Source organism: Vanessa cardui, chromosome 25, assembly GCF_905220365.1.
Source record: "Vanessa cardui chromosome 25, ilVanCard2.1, whole genome shotgun sequence".
Classification (NCBI taxonomy): Eukaryota; Metazoa; Arthropoda; class Insecta; order Lepidoptera; family Nymphalidae; genus Vanessa; species Vanessa cardui.
Genome location: NC_061147.1, coordinates 8,205,320 through 8,227,370, shown reverse-complemented (window position 1 = coordinate 8,227,370; position 22,051 = coordinate 8,205,320). Strand labels below are relative to the sequence as shown.

At 33.4% G+C, this 22,051-nt stretch overlaps 1 protein-coding gene and 1 long non-coding RNA gene across 3 annotated transcripts in view; one reads left to right on the top strand and one right to left on the bottom strand.

The window, feature by feature from the left end:
- Window positions 1–16,697: 16,697 nt before the first annotated feature.
- The window catches only part of LOC124540426, a 32,246-nt gene continuing 26,892 nt past the window's right edge, over window positions 16,698–22,051 (bottom strand). The window contains exon 3 of the long non-coding RNA XR_006967141.1: window positions 16,698–16,828. This is a non-coding gene — a long non-coding RNA (uncharacterized LOC124540426). The remainder of the gene's footprint in view (window positions 16,829–22,051) is intronic.
- LOC124540425 overlaps window positions 16,709–22,051 on the top strand; it is a 93,444-nt gene continuing 88,101 nt past the window's right edge. For both annotated transcript variants that reach the window (XM_047117975.1, XM_047117974.1), the window contains exon 1: window positions 16,709–16,839. In XM_047117975.1, the coding sequence (XP_046973931.1) occupies window positions 16,783–16,839 (57 nt within the window). In that variant the 5' untranslated portion in view covers window positions 16,709–16,782. The remainder of the gene's footprint in view (window positions 16,840–22,051) is intronic.

Genomic DNA, 22,051 nt, shown 5'->3' with positions numbered 1-22,051 from the left:
GGATCAAGCCCAGCTTAAGAAGTGTTAAATTAACATTTTACTTTTAAATTATTGTCTATTCAACATACGAACACATACATACACTTACGTTAAAATACGTAACGTGTCTCATATTTGCTCTACTTTGAGAATAAGTATTAAAAGATATGTTCCACAAAAAACATCACAATTGTGTGTCTTATATTGTAGCTCAAACAATAACAACATACATATATATACAATATAATTATTTACTACCCTCGGCAAAATTTATAAAAAGTAACAAAAAATATAATTAGGCCAATCAAAGTATGGTCATCGTTTAAAAGTAAAAAAAAAACAGTGTTTATCCCTTTCAGAGCTATTTGATATTGATTATACAATTACAAATTTTTGAAGCAAGTATGACTTTTAAAATAAAATTGAACACTGCAGTTAAACTCAATCGGAGCTCCTTAGCTGCATTGCGCAAAAGGCTGTAACGACGCCAAAGAAAAAATAACATATAATACATAAATACTTTTTGATATGCAACCTTTTTCAAGTACCTTAATTTACAGGTCGCTTTCCATTCGTAATCAAGCACGTTTATATGAAAAAAAATTATGAAATGTATAAAAAAAAAATTATAAACCCAAGAGATGCTCTCTGATGCGACTAAGCCTCATCCTTGGCCACGTAAGAAATATCTGATGCCTTTTGCAGTACAAATTTAGAACACTTACTGTATTTGGTCTACTGATAAAAAGAAAAAGTTTACAAATCGTAACAAGAGTACTTATGTAATGTTTTTTAATCATGAGAGCAAAGTGAACCATTTGTGGCTGTATGTATTTGAATTGTGTCTTTTTTATTACGAATAAAAAAAAATAATAAATCATATTAAGTATCGAAATATGTAAATGTTCTTAATTTAAACAAAGAACTAGAAAATAATATATGTATATATAATTAAATCATGTCTTAATATTAATGATAAATTAATTAGTAAATTGATGTTATCTTTAGAAATGGAAAAAGGACTGTAACGTTAAATCACAGTTTCACTTGACAGACATCCACAAATGACTTCGTTGAAACGAAAAAAAAACAGTCACGAGATAATCCGCGCTATCTAAATGAAAAAGTATTAGAAATAAAATATAATTAAAAGCACAGCTTGTTGTTTTATTTCAAATAAAATATTCCTACTAATAATACTTATTTATTTCGTGTAAATTAATATAATTCCATGTCTAAGAATATACCCGAATCGTAAGGCATGAAACCTAAATGATTGATGGTACTAATTTATCATAATCATAATTATTTACGAACACTATTTTCTTATTAGTAATTTTAAAAGGCAACATTTAACGCTTTTGACACACGATATCACGAAATACAAATACACGAATGCAACAAAAAGGAAACAAAACCAAGGCTGTGATATCGATTTCGTATTAACATCAAATCAAAATGAAGAAATTAAATCGATTCGAAACGAATTTCTCGCGTGGATAATCGTTGACAGAAATGTCATTTTTCGCGCCGAAACGTCAAATGTCATCCACCATTTTGAGTTCGCTTATTGGAGCTCCGCAAAAGGGTTGCTTGGAGTGTAGCTAAGAATATATATTCGTCTCTTTCCAACAACGTTACATAATACGGAAATGGGTGAGCGATGTTAAGTTGTGAAGCGAGTTCCGCATGCGGGCGCGTACTAGGGGTGGCTATTGATTTTTCTCGGAGTTTGCGGCAGTCGCCCGACAAGCCGGTGCCGAGCGCGAAAAACACATCTGTAACGCGCTTCGCGACACGAAATATCCATTCTATATTCAAAATTTAGTTTCGAAAGTTAAATTTCAGTTTACCTGATCCGTTAGCCGACGCTATTTTTTCCTTTTTTTGTGCTGTTGTGTGCTGGGAACCGAATTTCGTAAGTGTCATCTTTATTTTTTTTTATTCCGACTCCATTTTAATCAATTTAATGTGACAATAGTGATATTTTATTGTAATTTAGCTTAGAATAATGGATATTTAAAATATTATTTAAGGAATCGCTTAGAGTAAATTATATTACGTGTCTAACGCGATTTGATAATTGATATCAGCTGATTGTCCCACCCCATTGAAATGTCAAGCGTATTGCTTACATCAAATTATTTTCACTGCAGTGCATATAACAAATAATATAAACAGTATGCAGGGAATTATAAAATTATAATATAATGATAAGAAAAAATGACTTACCAATTTCTCCATGGGTATGTTTTGTCTGACTTTCGTCCTAACCGTGTGATAAACGTTCATTTTGTATAAAAAAGAAGCCCAAAAATGTTATAAGTCCGCCGCAACCCTTCCGAACGATGCGAGGAAAACGGTGCTTTTATGCGACGAAATAAAATTAAATTGGGGGTGATGGTGTAATGTATGGTAGGCGTCTTATCTCGAGACTAAGCCGAGATGGCTTGCAGGATGACGTCATGGATCGTTACCACATTATGACGTCACTCGTCCTTTTCCACAGTCCTGGGATCATTAAATGAAGCAATAACTCTGGAACGTGGTGACATTTTAATGGCGATCTCTGTGTGATTAGTTTTCTATCTCTTGATATATATAATGTAAAGTTATAAACACGAGGTCGTTGACTAGGTTTTTTTCATCGTACTGCTTTTTGTTGTATTCAATAGATTTTTTTTAAATTCTATTTTAGTCTCAAATACAGATAGAAGCTAGGCGAATAATAGTTCTCCTTAATCCTATTTAATGTTGGCTACATGTTTTCGCCTACTGCGGACAATTTGGGGCTAATGACCTTGAAACTAGGAATTTTTTGACCTTCTATTGAGTCTCTTTATCTGATGACGGCAGGCATTTTTTGTTCCGAAAATAAAATTGATTTTTTTCATAGTTGTGTTAATGACACATTTCTATTAAAATCTTGAGACTTGAGATAGTTTTTTTTTAAAATGACTTTAAACTATAATTTCACGCTACAACCCTCAGTGGCATTGCCATGCTAATATACGATATTTACGAAATACATAAAGATCAATATATATCTATAAATAATTATCGAATATATATGTTTCTTCGTTGAATTAGATATGAGTCCAAAAATCCTTGATTCTAAACTTTGCAATCAAAAATAGGTGTGTACATACATAAATGTGTACGCATCCATGCTCCACCCGGTGACGCTGTAGAGGCCAATAGGGCCAACAGCAATACACATTTCGAAAAAAAAATCCATGCTCGTAAGTTGGTGGTCTTACGTCTGGGCTCTTCCTTGACGTATTGAATTTGCTATCCCGTCGAACGATGAAATATTTTAAATAAATATTGCATCTAGAAGAGATCAACTCGAAATCATCTTGATACATCGTGATAAAAAATTGACTTTCTTGGTTCCATAATACTCATTTTAATCATAAAAGGATGTAAGATTACATGGAATAGTTTAGTTGATGACTTTGTAGTAATAACTGGGGTCGGTGTTTAGGAAAAACGTCATAAGAATAACCTCTTTCTGTTGAAATTATTGCAGCTCATTCTTGCTGACCGTACTGGACTGGTCGTCTTGGCATTTGGACTCAACCCTACCATGAGGAGGAGTAGAGTCATATGCCATGCCGGATCGTATAAAAAAAAGGAAATACATTCTGCCACATATACCCAAATAACAGGCTTTTGTCCAGTGAGTCATTACAAGCAATTGGTTTTGTCCTTTTATAATTAACAATAATTAACTACTCGAACCCCTACAACCGATAAATTACTTAAAATCCGTTAAAGCGTGATGCACATTCCCAAGAAAAGTTGTTCTATTAAACTACTTATAAAACCTGTTCTATTTTTTTTCATTGGTAGTATGTTTTTTTCTGATTGCTATTGATACGTAATGATATTGTCTTACCTGTTTGTCATACTACAAACTAGAAAACACTACCCTAACGTTGCCTTCTAAATCAATTTGGAACGCCAAAAGTTTAAGAAGCCACCGCTTTTGATGCCTTAATGTTGCCTCAATTCCAGCTTGGCTTAATAATGCCCTGTTTAGGTTGGTTGGCTCCACAGAAAAAACATACTACCTAAGGGCTATACTGTTCAGACAGTATATATAGCCCTTCATTTTTGGTATCCTGATCTTAACAAAAGATAAGTAAGTAAAATCATAACAACTAAGAATACTGCTTGAACTGACCACACTGAAAACTGAACACGAAAGTTCATTTATTGACAAGAAAGATATAGAAGAGATACGATTTTGTTGTTTTTTATAGTCACTGTAGCTATTTGTGGAGGCTCATCTTTGGTTGGTACCATGTCATCAGTACTGCCTTATATTTTGTATATCAATGTTTTGTAAAGTCTAACTTGGCCAGGGTAATTAGAGACATAGCGTGTATAATATATAGATTATATAATATTTCCTCTATACTTCTATATCTGCTACTAATTCTCAAGTGACCCATTTACTTGTCTGTCCTGCTGTTATAAAAATAAAAAAACATGTGTACAAAAATTGTATGTCACAAATTAGCCAACGCCTTAAATTTTGATAGTGATTGTTGTGACATATTTTGTTACAATACGAACGTCGTTGCCATGTATATTTGAAAATATCAAAAATATCATAAATTTCCTGTCAATAATAAACATTTTATAAATTTCTAAATAAGGACTAATATTTTAATGATGGTAGTTCTGCATTTTCTGCTATTTATTCGATAGAATATTTCATTTAAGTATATCTAGTTCAATCTTGGATGGCTTGTATACTTTTACACTAGAAATCTATATATCAAGCAACTCTATTCCTATTTCACCATCAACAACCTCTTGTGTCCTTACCAATCCGGCTTTCGACCTTGCCACAGCACTGTTGGAGCACTGCTGAATATAACTGAGGACATACGGTATGCTATGGATAATACCAAGCTTACTGTAATTGCCTTGTTGGACTTCAGCAGTGCCTTCAACTGTGTTGATTTTGACATTCTTCTCGGTGCCCTTCGAGCAGTTAACATCTCTTCAACTACCATTGATTGGTTCCACTCCTATCTCTTCGGGCGCCGGCAATGTGTAAAAACAAAGGATTCATCCTCTGATTGGACAAACCTAACTGCCGGTGTTCCTCAAGGTGGCGTTCTCTCACCTCTGCTCTTCTCTATTTTTATTAATAATATATCGCGTGTTATTTCTTCTCCCTATCATCTGTATGCAGATGATTTACAATTGTATCGTCATTTTGAGTTGAGTGAGCTGTCTGACACTGTTAATTGCCTTAATGAATATCTTTCGGCTGTTCAGTCCTGGGCTAAATCCTTTGGTTTATTGGTTAACCCCGACAAATCTCAGGCCATGATTGTTGGTAGTAGTAGATTAAGATGTAAAATAGACTGGTCGTCTGTACCCTGTGTCATGTATGCTGGGGTTCCAATAGCATACCACGACAAAGTAAAAAAATTGGGCCTGATCATAGACTGCAACATGTCTTGGACTGCTCACCTCAACGATATCAGTAAGCGTTTTCATTACACTTTTCACTCTCTCAAACGTCTCCAATATTTTCTGCCCTTTAATACCAAAATTATGCTCGCTCAATCACTTCTTCTCCCAATTATTGACTACGCCGATGCCTGCTTTCTAGATATGACGGAGGAGCAACTTAATAAGTTAGAGCGCCTACAAAACCTCGCTATTCGTTTTATTTTCGGGCTACGTAAGTATGACCATGTTTCTCATCTCCGCTCTCAACTTAAATGGCTCCCTATGCGATTCCGCCGAGATATGCACATCCTTTCTGTGTTTTCAACATACTCAATAACCCGCATACTCCTTCGTACCTTAGCTCCCGGATCAACCTCCTACCCACTCCCATACGCTCCAGGCGTTCTTGCATCACTTCGATGCTTGATGTGCCTAGGAGTAACACAAAATTTCGACTGCAATCGTTTACAGTACGAGCTCCGATACTGTGGAATAACCTGCCGAAATCCATCCAAAACAGTGGTAGTATTGAGTTATTTAGAAGCCGCTTGAAACATTATTTTCTCTCACAAGCTAACCCTTCATCTTAACCTTACTTCTCCCCATGTCTTATCTGTTTTATTTTATATACTAAATTAACATCGATCTGTAAATATGTATGTATATGTATTTATATAGTATTTATAAATAATATACGTAGTATATGTATTTTGTGCACTGTATTTTTATGTATGTTTATGTATTATATTTTTATTTATGTATGTATTTATATTTTCATATTTTTCTATATATTTTCTATACTAGTCTGCACTATCTTGCCCGCTACATCATTCCGTCACTCACCTCCATAGGTTGACTGGAAGAAATCTCTTTTAGAGATCAATCATTGTATACACATATTTTAGTGCAATAAAGAATATAATATATAAAAGCAAAATACTACTCAGTGATTAATCACGAAATACTCAGAACCTATAGCACCTACAAACATGAAATTTGGCAGATAGATCCATATAGGTTGTAAACATCTGCTGAGATTTCCGGATTTTAGGAAACTCCATCCCTATAGGGTAAAACGGGGTTTGCAAGTTTGAATTTTACAAATTTCACGGAGGTGAAGCCGCAGGTTTAACTAGCTAATTTAATAATTCTCAATCGATTCATAAATTAGGCTGAAGCTAATCCTGTTAGTATTGTTATCTTCCTAATATTATAAAATAAAAGTTATCGATCACAACAAAAGCAGAATATATTTAAATGAAACTGACCAGATCTGAATGACTTGGCAGAACACATAAGACATAAATATTAGACGTCATCACATTCATTACTCATCCCAATGTAAGTAGCTAAAGCACTTGTACGACGGTACCACAATCACCCAGACCCAAAACAACATAGAAAACTGATGACCTTTTTCTACATTGACTGCGGAGGTCATCAAAGTTACTTTTCTCCAGGAAGACCCATAACGTTAGAGGGGATTATAATTATAAATAATGTAACTGCTTATATACCCCTCGAAACATTGAAAATTCGTGTTCTATTGCTATGCAAAATTACCTTTCATAAAAAGTCTTTACACACCAAATTGAATTTGTCCATTAAGTTAGCGAATAAAGACTTTCTGATTCTATAAAGATGGATATTTAATCCTCGTAAAGATGTCCCTTAAAATGAATATTTATCTTGGCTTAGTTGAAATCCTAATATGCTAAAGAATTGTTATTGTACAAAACCTGATTATGTTATTATGGATTTTAGAATTTATTGAATAACAGAACTAGCCAAAGCACAGGCTGACAAAATTTGTCTTTCGATTTTCATGCTACAAACAATTCTATCCTCGAATATTACTACATCCATTCTTTTCTCTAACATAGTAGGTATAAAAAATTGTATTTATCTAAATTTAAACAGTTTCAAACAGCTTAAATTTCAAATATTACCTACGAGCTTAAATATTCCACGTTTCTACAGTAACATGAAATATCAAATTAACTTAAAACCAAATACCTAACAGCATAAAAACCTTAAAGTTATTTGCTCCAACATAATCTACTTTCCGAAGGATTCCAATACCCTGAAAAATGTGAGCAAAACTAAAAACTTCCAAGGAATTCTTGGAAACGCAACTTGCCATTCCTTTGACTTTTACAGTTTTTACTAAGAAACAAGAGATACAATAAATTGTTTTTTATTAGATTTAAACTAACAACAACACAAATTACATTTGTTTTAGAAAGGTAAATGAGGAAACTTCTGGGACATCTTATTCCACATATGAAGACTTTGCAAGATATGCGCAATACAATTTTAATGCGTTATCAAGAAAATGATCTAAAAAGACCATATTACGAGTTACACTGGCTTACATTTACTTTAAGCCCACTTCAATCAAAAAATCCCAAAGGCAAATATCAAAATTTAATACACACCAAAACGGTCTTGCATGATACTTATCTGTATGATACTAAATTATTCATAAAATTAGAATACACGAATTTGCAGAACGATGATAGAAAGGATATAACAATAAAAGTGACATTCTCATCGTAATTTTTACTAAGCCTATCTTAGTTTACTGATGTACAAAGATCTCTCCAATGGAATGCCATAATTTTAAGTAAGTCTACTGTAGTCAATTGCGTCTAACCTTCTTCAGGTCATCATTATACTTGGCTTGAAGGCAATCTACACTAAGTTTATCGATCATTGGACTCAGACGGACACAGCTCCACTTATAGATAAAGACTGCACCAATGAATAAAAGGGAATATATTCAGCACCAAACGTCGGTACTTCTTTAGAATACTACAAAACATAAAAACAATTACAAAGATAAAGTACTAAGTTATGAAATAGTTTTATCTTTTACTTATAAGTTACTTGGGTACCCTGTTGGCATAACTTAAAGCCATTAAGCAAAGAATTTAATTGAATTGAAGTTCCTTCCTTCGAAAAGCAAGATAGTGGATTAAGCAAAACTCTTTGGCGAGAGTAAATATTTGTACAGAGCAAATACAGGCTAGTGTTCAGAGAACTCAATATCATATGATTATGTCATATTATGTTGTACAATAATTATTAGTTAATCTAGACAGCTGTCACATAAATCTAATGTAGATCAGGACAACTCACTTCAACAACATCACATATATTATTGGACAACATCACATACATTACTCTGATCCCAATGTAAGTAGCTAAAAAGCACTTGTGTTATGGAAAATCAGAAATAATGGCGGTACCACAATCACCCAGACCCAAGACAACATAGCAAACTAATGAATTTTTTACATCGACTCGGCCCGGACCTCGACGTGGTGTACCCATGAAAACCAGTGTACAGACTACTCGACCACGGAGGTTGATAAAATATAGTTATCTCTATATGTAGGCATGACTATTTACATTCGGTTATGCTCTCTGCTGCTGCCAAGCCAAGTATTTGTGTAAAATTCCTCTGTATTAGTGTAAAACTGTAAAATATATGCAATATTGCAATAAAATTTCGTGGTATTACATTCTTTAGAATTCATAGATATTATGTAAAAGATGAAAGGAGATGCGACAAAATTTGGAAAAATTACTCGAAAAAATAAAGAAAAAATGACAAAGTTAATATGGGTCATAAGAAATCCTTACCTAAGACGAAAATTAATTTACCAACTTAGTTCCTTTAATATCACCTATTCCTTTTTCAAATACTAATTTTTTTTAAGGCATTATTTCGCCAATTCCGGCTTACTCAAAATCGTTTACATATTATCAATATTAACAGCTGTCAATATAAATAATAATACGTATTCAATTAACTATAAATAATAAATTACATTAATTAAATATGTGTTCAATTTGCTTTTGTTTTCACTGCGTAATTACGCCGTGACCAGTGAGATGAATTAAATTCAAATGGAACAATACTCGTTCGAGTGCGATTTAAATGAGGGCAACATTATAATATCATATTTTGTTGTGGAATGTTTATATTTCAAATGTTTTTTTTTTTTGTTTTGTTTAGTTAGGCTCTTGGAAATAGAGTATACAGCCCGAAAGGCATTTTATACATGTGCACTATTATTGTTACTTCGAATATATTCATCTTTTAAAGGTCATGTTTTTTGTTCTTCCGATTTGTGCTTGGCCTGATATATTTTTTGTTTCAAATTATTTTTTATATTTTTTATGAAAATGATACATTTGTTGTGTAACGGATTCGCTATCGAGATAGAGTAAAAAGTAATTGAGATTTGCTTCTAAATAAGTTTGACTTCTACGTTAAAAAAATTAAACAAGGCGGCGTAGAGTATTAGTGTTTATTGAAAACGATACGTTTAAATAATTTATACATATAATATAATTGGAGTGTTTGTTTGTAATATTAAATTAACCGTTTTCAATGCATATGTATGTACATACAGTCATCATCATCATCAGCAGCCCATGTTTGTCCACTGTTGGACATAGGCCTCTCCAAATGCCTGGTTTTTCTTCGGCAGCAGAGATGTAATAGGTCTCAAACTACACCTTAGTGCCCCAAGCCAACCTCCTCTGTCCGTGGTGAATCCTGACAACCAGTAAACAAGGCTCTGGCGACTGACTGATGGCGGTATAACCATCAAAAATAGGCGTAGTTAAATACCACAGGCCGATGACGGGCAGCAGAGTCACCGGTGCGAGAAGCTACGTTATGCGATTACAGGCAATATCCTCTATATGCAGTACACACGTATATACAGCATATATACCAAATTAATAATTAAACGGGTAAAACAGGTCTACGTCAACATCTTTAAAGTAAAATTTAATTTGATATTATTTCGAATAGATAAGGTACCAATATTTGTCCAATGTAACAAATATACAGCTGACGATTGGATTACTTGACATTCCCTGAAAATCAAGATTAAATAATTTCAGCGGCACTCCCATGAGAATACTCGCTATTTTATAATGCAATTTCATGATTACTCCATGCGAGTAATACTATTTACCACGTTCGCCTTGATAGCTCGTTGGGTAGAATATAAGGTTTTTAGCATTCTCTTCGCGGTCTACCGCAAAAACAATTGATCGTATGAAATAAATTTTGTAGAGAATTTTATACTCTACGACATTTATAAAAGGCGCAAATCACATTTAAGTGACAGAAACCGAGATATTTATGAAAAATGGATTTTTATAATGTTTGACCATCAATATCTTAAGTACACGATAGCTCTTGTGACTTTTGAGACAACATTTAGAACGAAAAAACAAATATTTATACCAATTTACTGCATACTATCTTTCATTTTTAGGTTAACCCCTTTTTTACCTAATATGACTGAGCGAATTAATTAAAAACAAAAATGAATCTAATTACTGGGTCATCTTGGCTCTATCTATCTATCATCATCATATCTATCATCTATTTTTATTTGTCCGATAGTATAAGTGAAACAGCGAGAGGACCACAGCTTATGAATTCCTTGCCAATCATAAACCTCAATATTGGCAAATAAAAACAACATTTACTAACAGAATATTATTTAAAAATACTGTGTAGAAGATTGAATTTCTGTATAATTTAAAAAGTAGTATGTTAAGTCTCAATACGAATTGTCTAGACAAAATTACCCATTTTACAATTTAAGTCCTGTGACGTAAAATATTTAAGGTTATTGTTGAAATTAAGCAAATCGAATTTGTACTTGAATTTCTTATTATTTGAGCTGTCCAAGACAATATTGTATGGAAATTAATTCCAAAGGGATAAAGAGGTTGTCGACCTCTAGTCCAATGAAAACTTATATTTATACATGAAAATTGTATTGCCCTCAATAATCCTATAATTGTATACTGACTGGCGATACAAACTAAAGTGAATCAAATTATATAAATATACACGTTTATCAGTAGTTATTGTATCTTAAGTTCAGTATTAAACTTGGTGCCACCACCCATACATCATACAAACAACAAAACATTAAAACTTGATATTGTCGAGTTCCTCTAAAGAGCCAGCGTCAGCACAAGGGACATAAAATCTTAGTACCAGATGTTGCCGCATTGATGATTTCAAAACTGGTAAATATCTCCTACTTTACAAATGGATTGAAGTGACTTATCATGAGATAACGTATTTGCATAGAAATAGAAACGAAAACCTTTTGTATTCCGTGCCATTTAATATATGGATGACAAAAAATCATGACTGTTGTATGGGGACCTTCTATTTTTTTTCTTTCATCCTTTATCTTAATTTATGTTGTTATAGGGGCAACATGAATACATCATCTGTGAAAATATCAAGTATCTTATTTTTACTTTTCATGAGATACATCCGCAGGAATCTTAGTAATAGGGTCCGTATTAGTCTTTGGATATAGAACCCTAAAAAGCGGCTTACTAGAATTACCTAATTTTTTGGCATTTCAAATTATAGCACTAGTAGTATTATAATATAATAGATCCACATAAATTGTGTGTGTGTGTGTGTGTGTGTGTGTGTGTGTGTGTAACATACTGACGATTTAAGTTGGACTATACTACGCTACATAATTCATCAAAATAAACCGTTCGTTGTGCTTCGTAGCGTTGTTTGTTGGGTCAACATATCAGTTCGTTGGACGGCAACATGCATCACACCAACGTAAACGACAGCGTGTTTGGAGTATATCACAGTGTCCAAGCAAACACGCTGACCACGCAAGATTGGTGATATTTGAAACCGACCAAGAACAAAAGGCTACGTCAAAGATTATCTGCACAGTTTGGTCAAGTTGTCCTGCTTACAAGCTTGAATGTTTCTACTTTGACACCAGCTGGCACACATCCAGAGTCAGTCAAGTTTTCAACGTAGACAATACATTTGTTTTTACACATGCACACTATTTACCAGTGATCCTATAATTGAGATTGTGATGCTGCTTAGAAAAAAGAACATGCGAGCACATTAAAAAACTTGGTAGTCGAACTTTGGGTACCTCACTCATCATAATTTTATTCTACAGCCAATCAGCAATACTTAGTATTATTGTGTTCTGGTTTACAGAGTGAATGAGCCAGTGTAGCTACAGGCACAGAGGATCTGAACTCTATAACGCCTTCGTTTCCAAGGTCGGTGACACATTGACGATGTAAGGAATCGTTAATTTTACGATCCCCATGGATATCTGTGGGCGAAAACTAGTACTCCGTAATCTATTCTACTTAATTGGCGTTTAATACCTAAATTAATTAATTTGCTAAAACAATATACTTAATTAAATTTACACTGTGTAATATGTACATCCAGGTTATGTTAAAATAGTTTTTGTACAGTTTTATCCCATATTAATTTATTTTGAGATGAGATGGCCCAGGTTAGAAGGCGTGTATCTTAACCGATGACTTCGGCTTCAAACCCAGGCCAGCAGCACTATATATATGAGCTTAATTGTGTTTATAATTCTTTTCGTGCTCGGCGGTGAAGGAAAACATCGTGAGGACACCTGCAGGTGCCTATTTCATCGAAATTTTGCCACATATGCATTTCACCAACCTGCATTGGAACAGCATGGTGAAATATGTTCCAAACCCTCTCCTTGATGGAAGAATAGGGCTTATCCCAGCAGTGGGAAATTTATAGGCTTACTTACTTACTTTACTTTTATTTTATTTTATATATCCTCACATCTCAGATTCCGTGGCAGTCCAAGTGAAATTAAAATAAGTTATATGAGCAACGGTGGCTACCTTTATCGAAAGGGCCACCTACAGCTATATGAAATTATGATGAATAAATGTACCTTCTGTCCGTTTGTGAGATATCAAGTTTTTGTTATTTCCCCTAATTTAAAGGAGTAAGTCGAAAATCGTTTGAAAACTTTTCATAATGGAATGGTAAAAAAAATCATACATCAAACGACAAACCTAACCTAAAAATCAATATATCACCAGACAACTTATATCTCCATAAAAACGTAAAAGGACGGCGAAATTTATTTTTATTTTACCAAACCCAGCACAGGAAGCGAAATAAATTGAAACTTTGAATATAATTTAATATTCCGAAGCCATTATCGAACCCTTCAGATCCTGAACGCTTGACCGTCAATAAAGCAATTTATTAAACTCTAATACCTATAAACTGGTCTCGCTATTAATCGTATTAAGGGTGTTATCGATTAGTTAATTATGTACATACAAAGCTTCTCTCTACCTCTGTTCGCCTGGTAATATTTGTACTCTAAACCATTACATGGAAACAGACTGTAATTTTCAAAGATCTACCCAAGTTTATTAATGCTCTAGACTAGATCGTATTATCGTAAATCGGTTTTCAACATTCCACGAGTGATTCACGAACTTTGTTTTCACATAATAAAACTACAGGTTCATTAGTTCGAAGTCACTGTATTCGCTTATATCGATCCTTGGGGTGATAATTTAATAATTAAAAAAAAGTTTGGGACTTTAAATTTTTAGTTCGAGTTTAAAAAAGTGTCCAATTCAGCATGTCTTATGTCGTCTGATCTCCTGTTATATTCTAGTTATTTCTCTTTCTCTCTTGGTACCTTTTTGTAATTTAATAGATAGGCAAAAGACCGGATAATGATAGGTAGTCATCACCGCCCACAAACATTAGCATTGTCACAAATATTAACTTTCTGACACTTCTGACGTCCATTATACATCCCAATAAAAATATTGTCTAGAGATATATGTACCTGCTAACTGACCCACTCACACTGGAACACAAACATTCTAAGTAATGCCGTTTGGCAGTAGAGTATTTGATGAATAGGGACCACCAAGTGAAATCACTTCATCATTGCCAGCATAGAAAATACATTATAAATGTCAACTTTCACGATAATCTTTGTTTAAGTCAACATAAAATTCTATTTCAATACGTTATATTCACAATGTTTTGTAAAAGTGATTTGTTTTTTGAACGTACGAATAAGTTAAACGTATTTCTGTGTGCAACGATCACTAGAAAACTAAAAAAGCAATGTTTCACAACTGCTATTTGGCTGAGCTCCGAGATTGCAATTTTTATATTTCGCTATTTTCGTACGATCATAACGCGTGAAATGTTGCTAGCTACGAAAATCCTGTACTAGACTTATGAGTTGTTGTTATTACTAAAATAATTGATAATATTTTGCTAGAAATCAATGAAATTCTCTTCCAATATCTCAGAGAATTAAATAAAAAGTTATACATTCAATGAAACCATTCAGACGAAGTGACCTGGTGGTTAGAATGCCTCCGTCTTAACCGATGGATAAGAGCTCCAAGCTCAGGCAAGCACACATTATATTCATGTGCTTAGATTGATTTCGAATATATAAGAGGAAAAAAGACAGGAAACCTACACGTAATTTCCATGAAATTCTACCATTTGTGTATCCACCAAACCTTATTAAGAGAAAAGTGGTAGAATAACCTCCAAATTCTCTTCTCAGAAGGAGGCGTTAGCCCACCTGTGAGGACATTTACAGACATGTAACATGTCTTTTTTCCAATCGCTAAATATCAATGATTTGTATGTTTTGGTTGAAAGAGCTTCTAATTAGTAAGGGGCAAAAGAAAAATAAATATCAGTGATACTTACGAATTAATTTAGTATGCTTATTTGTGAAAACATCACTAATTTAAACCAACCAATCAAGAGCGAGCCTTAGTAGTTGAAAATTTCTGTAGCGTTAAATCATATAGAAAATTATAGAACGTATACAAATTATTAACCTCACCACTTAACCTCTACTTGACCGGAGTTTCAGGATACACAAGCAAGTCGATTATATAAGCATCAATAGCATAAATAAAAAATATACTACGAGTTAAATAGGAAATGGCCGTTTTTAGACGTCTCATAATTTTCTTTGAGGTTAACCTTTTGACTTTAAAGCCGGCGAGGTCTGAAGAGTGTTTAGCGTTTAATTTTAGCCGCGTGTAAAAGTAATATTAAGCTACGAAGCATAATTGTGAAATATTTCGATGTTTCATCTATTAACTAAGCCATAAATTAGTCTTAATTTTAGTTTATTATATACATAAGTATAATTTATATTAAATCAATACATATACATATACGTAATCAAAAAAGTTACTTTAAAAATCTTGACCGCGTGGAATGCTGTATAGAATGCTAGCAATATTTCCCTATTGAATCACAATTCCGAACCTCTGGACAAAAAACAAAACACGTACTGTCACCAGAGGCAATAAGGCGTAGTGTTAACAGCAAAGGCTTCGCCTTACGCTTTATTAATATGTATTCGAATGTGTAATAAAATAAAGGCCCAACAATAGCTTCTTGAGGAACACCGTTTTATTATTAAAATTAATCTTATATAATTCTGTATCAAATATTCACGATTTGTAATATAGAATACTTCATTAAATTAAATAAGGTTTTGAATTGTTCTTTTGCAAATAACAACAACCATTTTCACCTGTAATGAAAATAAATATTAAAGTGATAATTACGTTCATAAGCTTTTCAAAAATTCTGTTACATCCTATATGAGAATTTTGTTATTTTATAGGGTTTTGTTACAACCAAATGACCAACCTTATGGTAACTCACAACCATTAACTGCAAACATTGCCGACATAAAAAATTACTGTTCCTCACATCGTCAATTCAGCCGCAACATTGAAAGCTATAATGTTATGTTCATTAAGCCTGTAATTAAACTGGCTCTTGCATAAATCTTTACCACCAAAGCCCTACCTCTGAGTAGCTACCACTCACTCATATAACCTACAACCAAGTAACAATACTCAGTATTATTGAAAGTTGAAGTGTGAGTGAGCCATTATAATAGACATAAGACACATTACGACATAGTTCCCAAGATTAACCGCTTTTTGGAGTAAGGAAATATTAATATTACATGCAGCATAAATGCATGAATTGGTGACCATGTCCAATTATTTAATACATGTCATTACATAGTATGAAACAAAGTCGCTTACCGCTGTCTGTCCCTGTATATGCTTAGATCTGTAAAATTTACAACGGATTTTGATGCGATTTTTTTAATATATAGTGTTTCAAGAGGAAGCGTTTTGTATAATACATGGACAATTTACTAAAGAAACATTAATAATTTTCGAAGTTTATAATTTTGTATCGTAAATAAACAAATCTTTTGTCATCTTTTATATATTTAGTATCAGCATTGCATCCGTACGAAGTCGGCGCGGATCTTTAGAGGCTTGCATAATACCCTTTCTCATGATGAACCTATTTTTTGTTATAGCAGCATCACATGCTCCAGCCCCGGTGGGCGTAAAGCTTCGGAGTAACCGAGCCATACCGAGCCGGACGGCTGCCACCAGATGATCGGCTCATTCTGGAATCTGTGCCGCGCGTGCCCTTCCATGCCTGTGGATAAGGTAAGATTAACTTTACTGACGAATTACCACTACATTAATTTATCGTGGAGGTTAATCGAAGAAGTAAATGACGTAAATTGTACTGCTAGTATACAAATTATTTCAATGGTAAAATATTTATTTGCTTCAATATATAGATCAATTTTTGCACATGGTGCTAGAGTAATGTTTCGAAAATGTTCTGGATTTTTGGAAATGTACATTTATACAAGCTCAACCCGAGGCTTTCCTTACGCAAAATTCATTAAAAACAAACTTCCTAAAGTTTTTAGGAGTTGGAGTTTCGTGAAATCCGTTCTGAAGGGAACTCTACAATTTATAACGAACCTATCTGTCAAATTTTAAGTTCGTATGTGTTATAGTTTCTGAGATTTCGTGATTAATCAGTGAGTGATATTTTGCTCTTATATTATTTTACCGTTAGATTACAAAATTAGACGAGACACATTGTAATCTAACCAATTTTGTAATCTTACGATGACATATAGATGACAAACTATTTAAATGGATATAACAACGAAAAGTTATCGTAGTATTAGATCTTATAAATTTACATTTATCGAAATGAAAACAGGATACAATTAACTTCAACCCTAAAACAAACTTGAAAACTTTCAACACAAACTAACACTAAACAACTACAGTGCAGACCGAAGTCATGTTATCCCAAGCATTTCTCTATATAAAGGAAGTACACATACCGTCAGGGTAAGAAAACTTCGCCACCGCAAGATCTATTTTTGTGTGATCAGTATCAGTGATAATCTGCTGTACAGATTGAGAAAAACATGCGTTGCAATGATTTGATGTTTAGATCCAAAAGGTACTAAGAGTTTAGGACTTGATATAGGTTGAAAACTGACGAAGGTTTTCTTACTCTGACTGTACCTACATAAATTTCATAAAACAGAACTTTAATCATAGAATCAGGCGCTTGTGAGACAGATTATGTCTGACATTTTTTAATAAATAAATAAATAATAATAATAAATAAATAGGAGACAAAATCACTTACATTGCTCTGATCCAAATGTAAGTAACTAAAGCACTTGTGTTATCGAAAATCTTAATCAATTTCTTAAATATTATTTGAAATTCAACACCTATACCACTTTACCAAAGCACTTAAATATACATATATATATACATACATAATTTTGTATGGTAACCACCGTTCACCTCTACGTATTATTAGCACTGTTAAAAATTATTGACCATTTTTTACGTCGCAAATACGCCGTTTACCTTAGCAACTTACTTGATTTAATGGATTTTAAGTTACGGATCCACTGTTTAATTTATTTGTAATTTAAAAATTTACAAGATCTATCCATATCTCATATTTGAAAAATAATAATCAATTCGAAGTTAAACTTAAAACGGCATTTAATTGTTGAACGAAAAAGGAACAAATGTGAAAATAAATAAATAACGGAAACTTCGTAAGAAAATATTTAAAAATAGAATAATATAATAAAATGACAATAGATCAGTTAGATCGTTTTAAACGTTTACGATTCACTGGATCACAAAGAGCGCGTCATAACAATTACGTAAAACTCAGAGAGTTTGAAATTGAGCATTGCTCAAACGGCAGATTCATTTGCGCTCGCTGCGTTTCATTCAAGCTTTGTTTTCTGGTTTACGGCTTTTGTTCTAGATTATGTTTATTTTTAACGATTTCTAGGTTTATTTGAAACGAATAAAAGTTTTTTTCAGGCAAGCAAAATCTGCTAAACCAAATAATATAAATATGGTATAAATATTGAACAGCATCACACAATACTCTGATCCTGATTTAAGTCAGAAATAATGAGATTACCACAAACAGCCAGACCCAAGACAACGAAGAAATCTAATGAACTTTTTCTACATCGACTCAGCTATGAATCGAACCCGGGACCTCGGAGCGGTGTACCCATGAAAACCTGTATACACACTCGACTACGAAGATCGTCAATAAAACCTACTGTCATGTCATGTAATATTATGTCGTATCATGTCACGTTTTAATAGTGTTGAGCTTTACAGCAAAATTGTCTGTAAATCTTCTCCGTGTAAAAATACACTTAATGATGTGCCAACTATCATGGCGATCGATCAAACGCTGTCGGGGTCTATTAATCTTGAACAGATACAGCGTCATCAATTTTTATATATAATATTAAAACTTTACTCTTCATATATGATCGATAGTAGTACATTTAAAAACTGTATCAAACATTTTTATAATATATGAAGATTAATAGTTTTTCTATAAAACTGTTAACCTAATTTACGATTTTTATTATACAGCCGTGTTCCTGACGGAATGACTCTTCAGAAACAGGTTAAAGTCGAATTAAATCAAATAAATATACTTACTTGGTGGTAGGGCTTTGTGCAAACCCATCTGGGTAGGTACCACCCACATATCAGTTATTCTACCGCCAAATAACAGTACTCAGTATTGTTGTGTTCCGGTTCGAAGGATGAGTGAGCCAGTGTAACTACAGGCACAAGGGACATAAAATCTTAGTTCCCAACGTTGGTGGCACATTGACGATGTAAGGAATAGTTAATATTTCTTACAGCGTCATTGTCTATGGGCGATGGTGACCACTTACCATCACCCATACATAGTGGAACATATGCTCGTCCGCCAAAATATACCATAAAAATTTTTTTTTTCAGGTATGTTTTTATAAGCAATTTTGAATCGTCATTTAACAAATTATATTTAGTGAAGCTACCACCGGTTCGGATTGTAAATTCTACCGAGAAGAACTGACTATATAATCAATAGCTATAATGTATTTTGTTTTTCAGATCGGTCCAATTCAATATATTCATTTAAAACTGTCAAAACTTATTATTTCAGGCTAATTAGTTCACGTTTTTGTAGTTTAGTTTGAAATTTAAGAACTTCTATGCAAATTGTTACAAGATTTATTATTCTTTTAAAATATTAGTACTGATAAACAGAAAACTATAACGAAAATCTGCACAAATATACATTCTCCACTCTCTTAAAATTTCCTGACAAACAAATTAATAATAAATCCAGACGCTACATATACGAAAACAACATTTACAATTTTTGTCTGTTAGTCTGTTTGTTCCGGCTAATCTCTGGAACGAAGAATCTAGAATCTAGAATTTTATTTAAAATAATTATTAAGTCATGCAGTCACGACCAAATACTATCCAGTAAATACGAAATACGACTACAAATACAATCTTATAGCACAACAACAACAACAACAACAACAGCCTGTAAATTTTTACTGCTGGGCTAAAGGCCTCCTCTCCGTTTGAGGAGAAGGTTTGGAACATATTCCACCACGCTGTTCCAATGCGGGTTGGTGGAATACACACGTGACAGAATTTCTATGAAATTTGTCACATGCAGGTTTCCTCACGATGTTTTCCTTCACTGCTGAGCACGAGATGAATTATAAAGATAAATTAACCACATGAATCAGTGGTGCCTGCCTGGGTTTGAACCCGTATTCATTGGTTAAGATGCACGCGTTTTAACCACTGGGCCATCTCGACTCTTATACCACAAGGGCTGCCTAATATACTTAATAATAGCAAAATATGTGAACTGAAAAATAACTTTTTGCTAAATTCAAATGCGCACGAACTCGCAAGCACATCTAGTTTATTCATAAGATTAATTAAAGCGATTGCTTTTTTCACCGCAGCTGAATGTAAAAAGTGTTTCAGTAACGCGTTGAATTCAAATTCTTTACGTTCATCGATATTCAAACACAATATACATTATTCAAATTGGCTTTTGTACACACCTTAGATTGCTTTACAAATGAATTTAAGTAAAGCTACAATGCAGAGTTGGCCCAGTGGTTAGAACGCGTGCATTGAAACCGATGATTGCGGGTTCAAACCTAGGCAAGCACCATTGATTATTTATCTACTTAATTCGTGTCTAAAGTCTAATTTCATAGAAATTCTGCCACATGTGTATTCCACCAACCTGCATTGGAACAGCGTGGTGGGATATGTTTCGAACATTCTACTCAAAGGGAGAGGAGGCCTTAGCCCATTAAATTTACGGGTTGTTGTTGTTTGTTTGTTTTATTGTATAATGTATTCGTTACATTATCGCAATTATTTGAACTTACTACTACTTAATCTCTTCAACATTTTCAATTGTTTTGTTTCACCTAAAGTAAATATTGATATGCGGGGAAATAATATTTCAAACGTCTGTAATTATTTGAAAAGATTAACCACTGAGTTTATAGCCGGTTCTTCTCGGTAGGACCGATACTTTGAATCGTTGGTAACTCTAATTCTAAGACATATTTTGATTCTACATATTTTTACCATCAACATTATTTGCTAGGCTTTTATGACCTGCCTAATCTCCTTTCTGATGAGTCATACCTATGAGAACCATCATACTGTACCGTAAATTAAGCAATCACATCCTTGATAATGTATGCGCTTAAATAATAATCCATTTGGTCTCTTCAACACTCACAGATTTAATTCGTCTATTACAAAATCACAAAGACTGTTTACGTATATATTTCAATTGAATTTATAAATTACTTTTGATTACAGACGACCTCTGCGGTCGAGTGGTGTGTACATCGGTTTTCATGGGTACGAAACTGAAGTCTCGGGTTGGATTACCAGCCGAGTCGATGTAGAAGGTTTATTAGTTTTCTATATCGTCTTGGGTTTGGGTGTTTGTGGTACCTTCGTTACTTCTGATTTTCCATAACACAAGTGCTTTAACTACTTACATTGGGATCAGAGTAATGTATGTGATGTTGTCTAATATTTATATTTAAAAAAATACATATTTATTATTTGAAAGAATACTGATCCAATGCTTATATAACTAGTAATATTTCCTTCCACCAATATTCAAGTACAAGCGTCAAATATATCGTGATGTATAAAAAGTTAGAACTGGCAAGCGATTAAAAAGTGATTATTGGAAAATAAAAAGTTGAATAAATACAAATGTTCGACACAGAAAAAACTCAAGCAGTGGTATTGGAAATGATTGTAATGGCTAGGAAGGGAACATTGGGGTGAATAAACCTGATCATAGGAATACAATTATGATAGATTCTGACGTAGTTTCGACTACCATGACCTCTTCTATAGATTAACCCAACCAAACAGATACAAGACGTTAACAATGACAATGACTTTCTATTTTGTTTCTCTTATCAACCAATTAAACAACAAA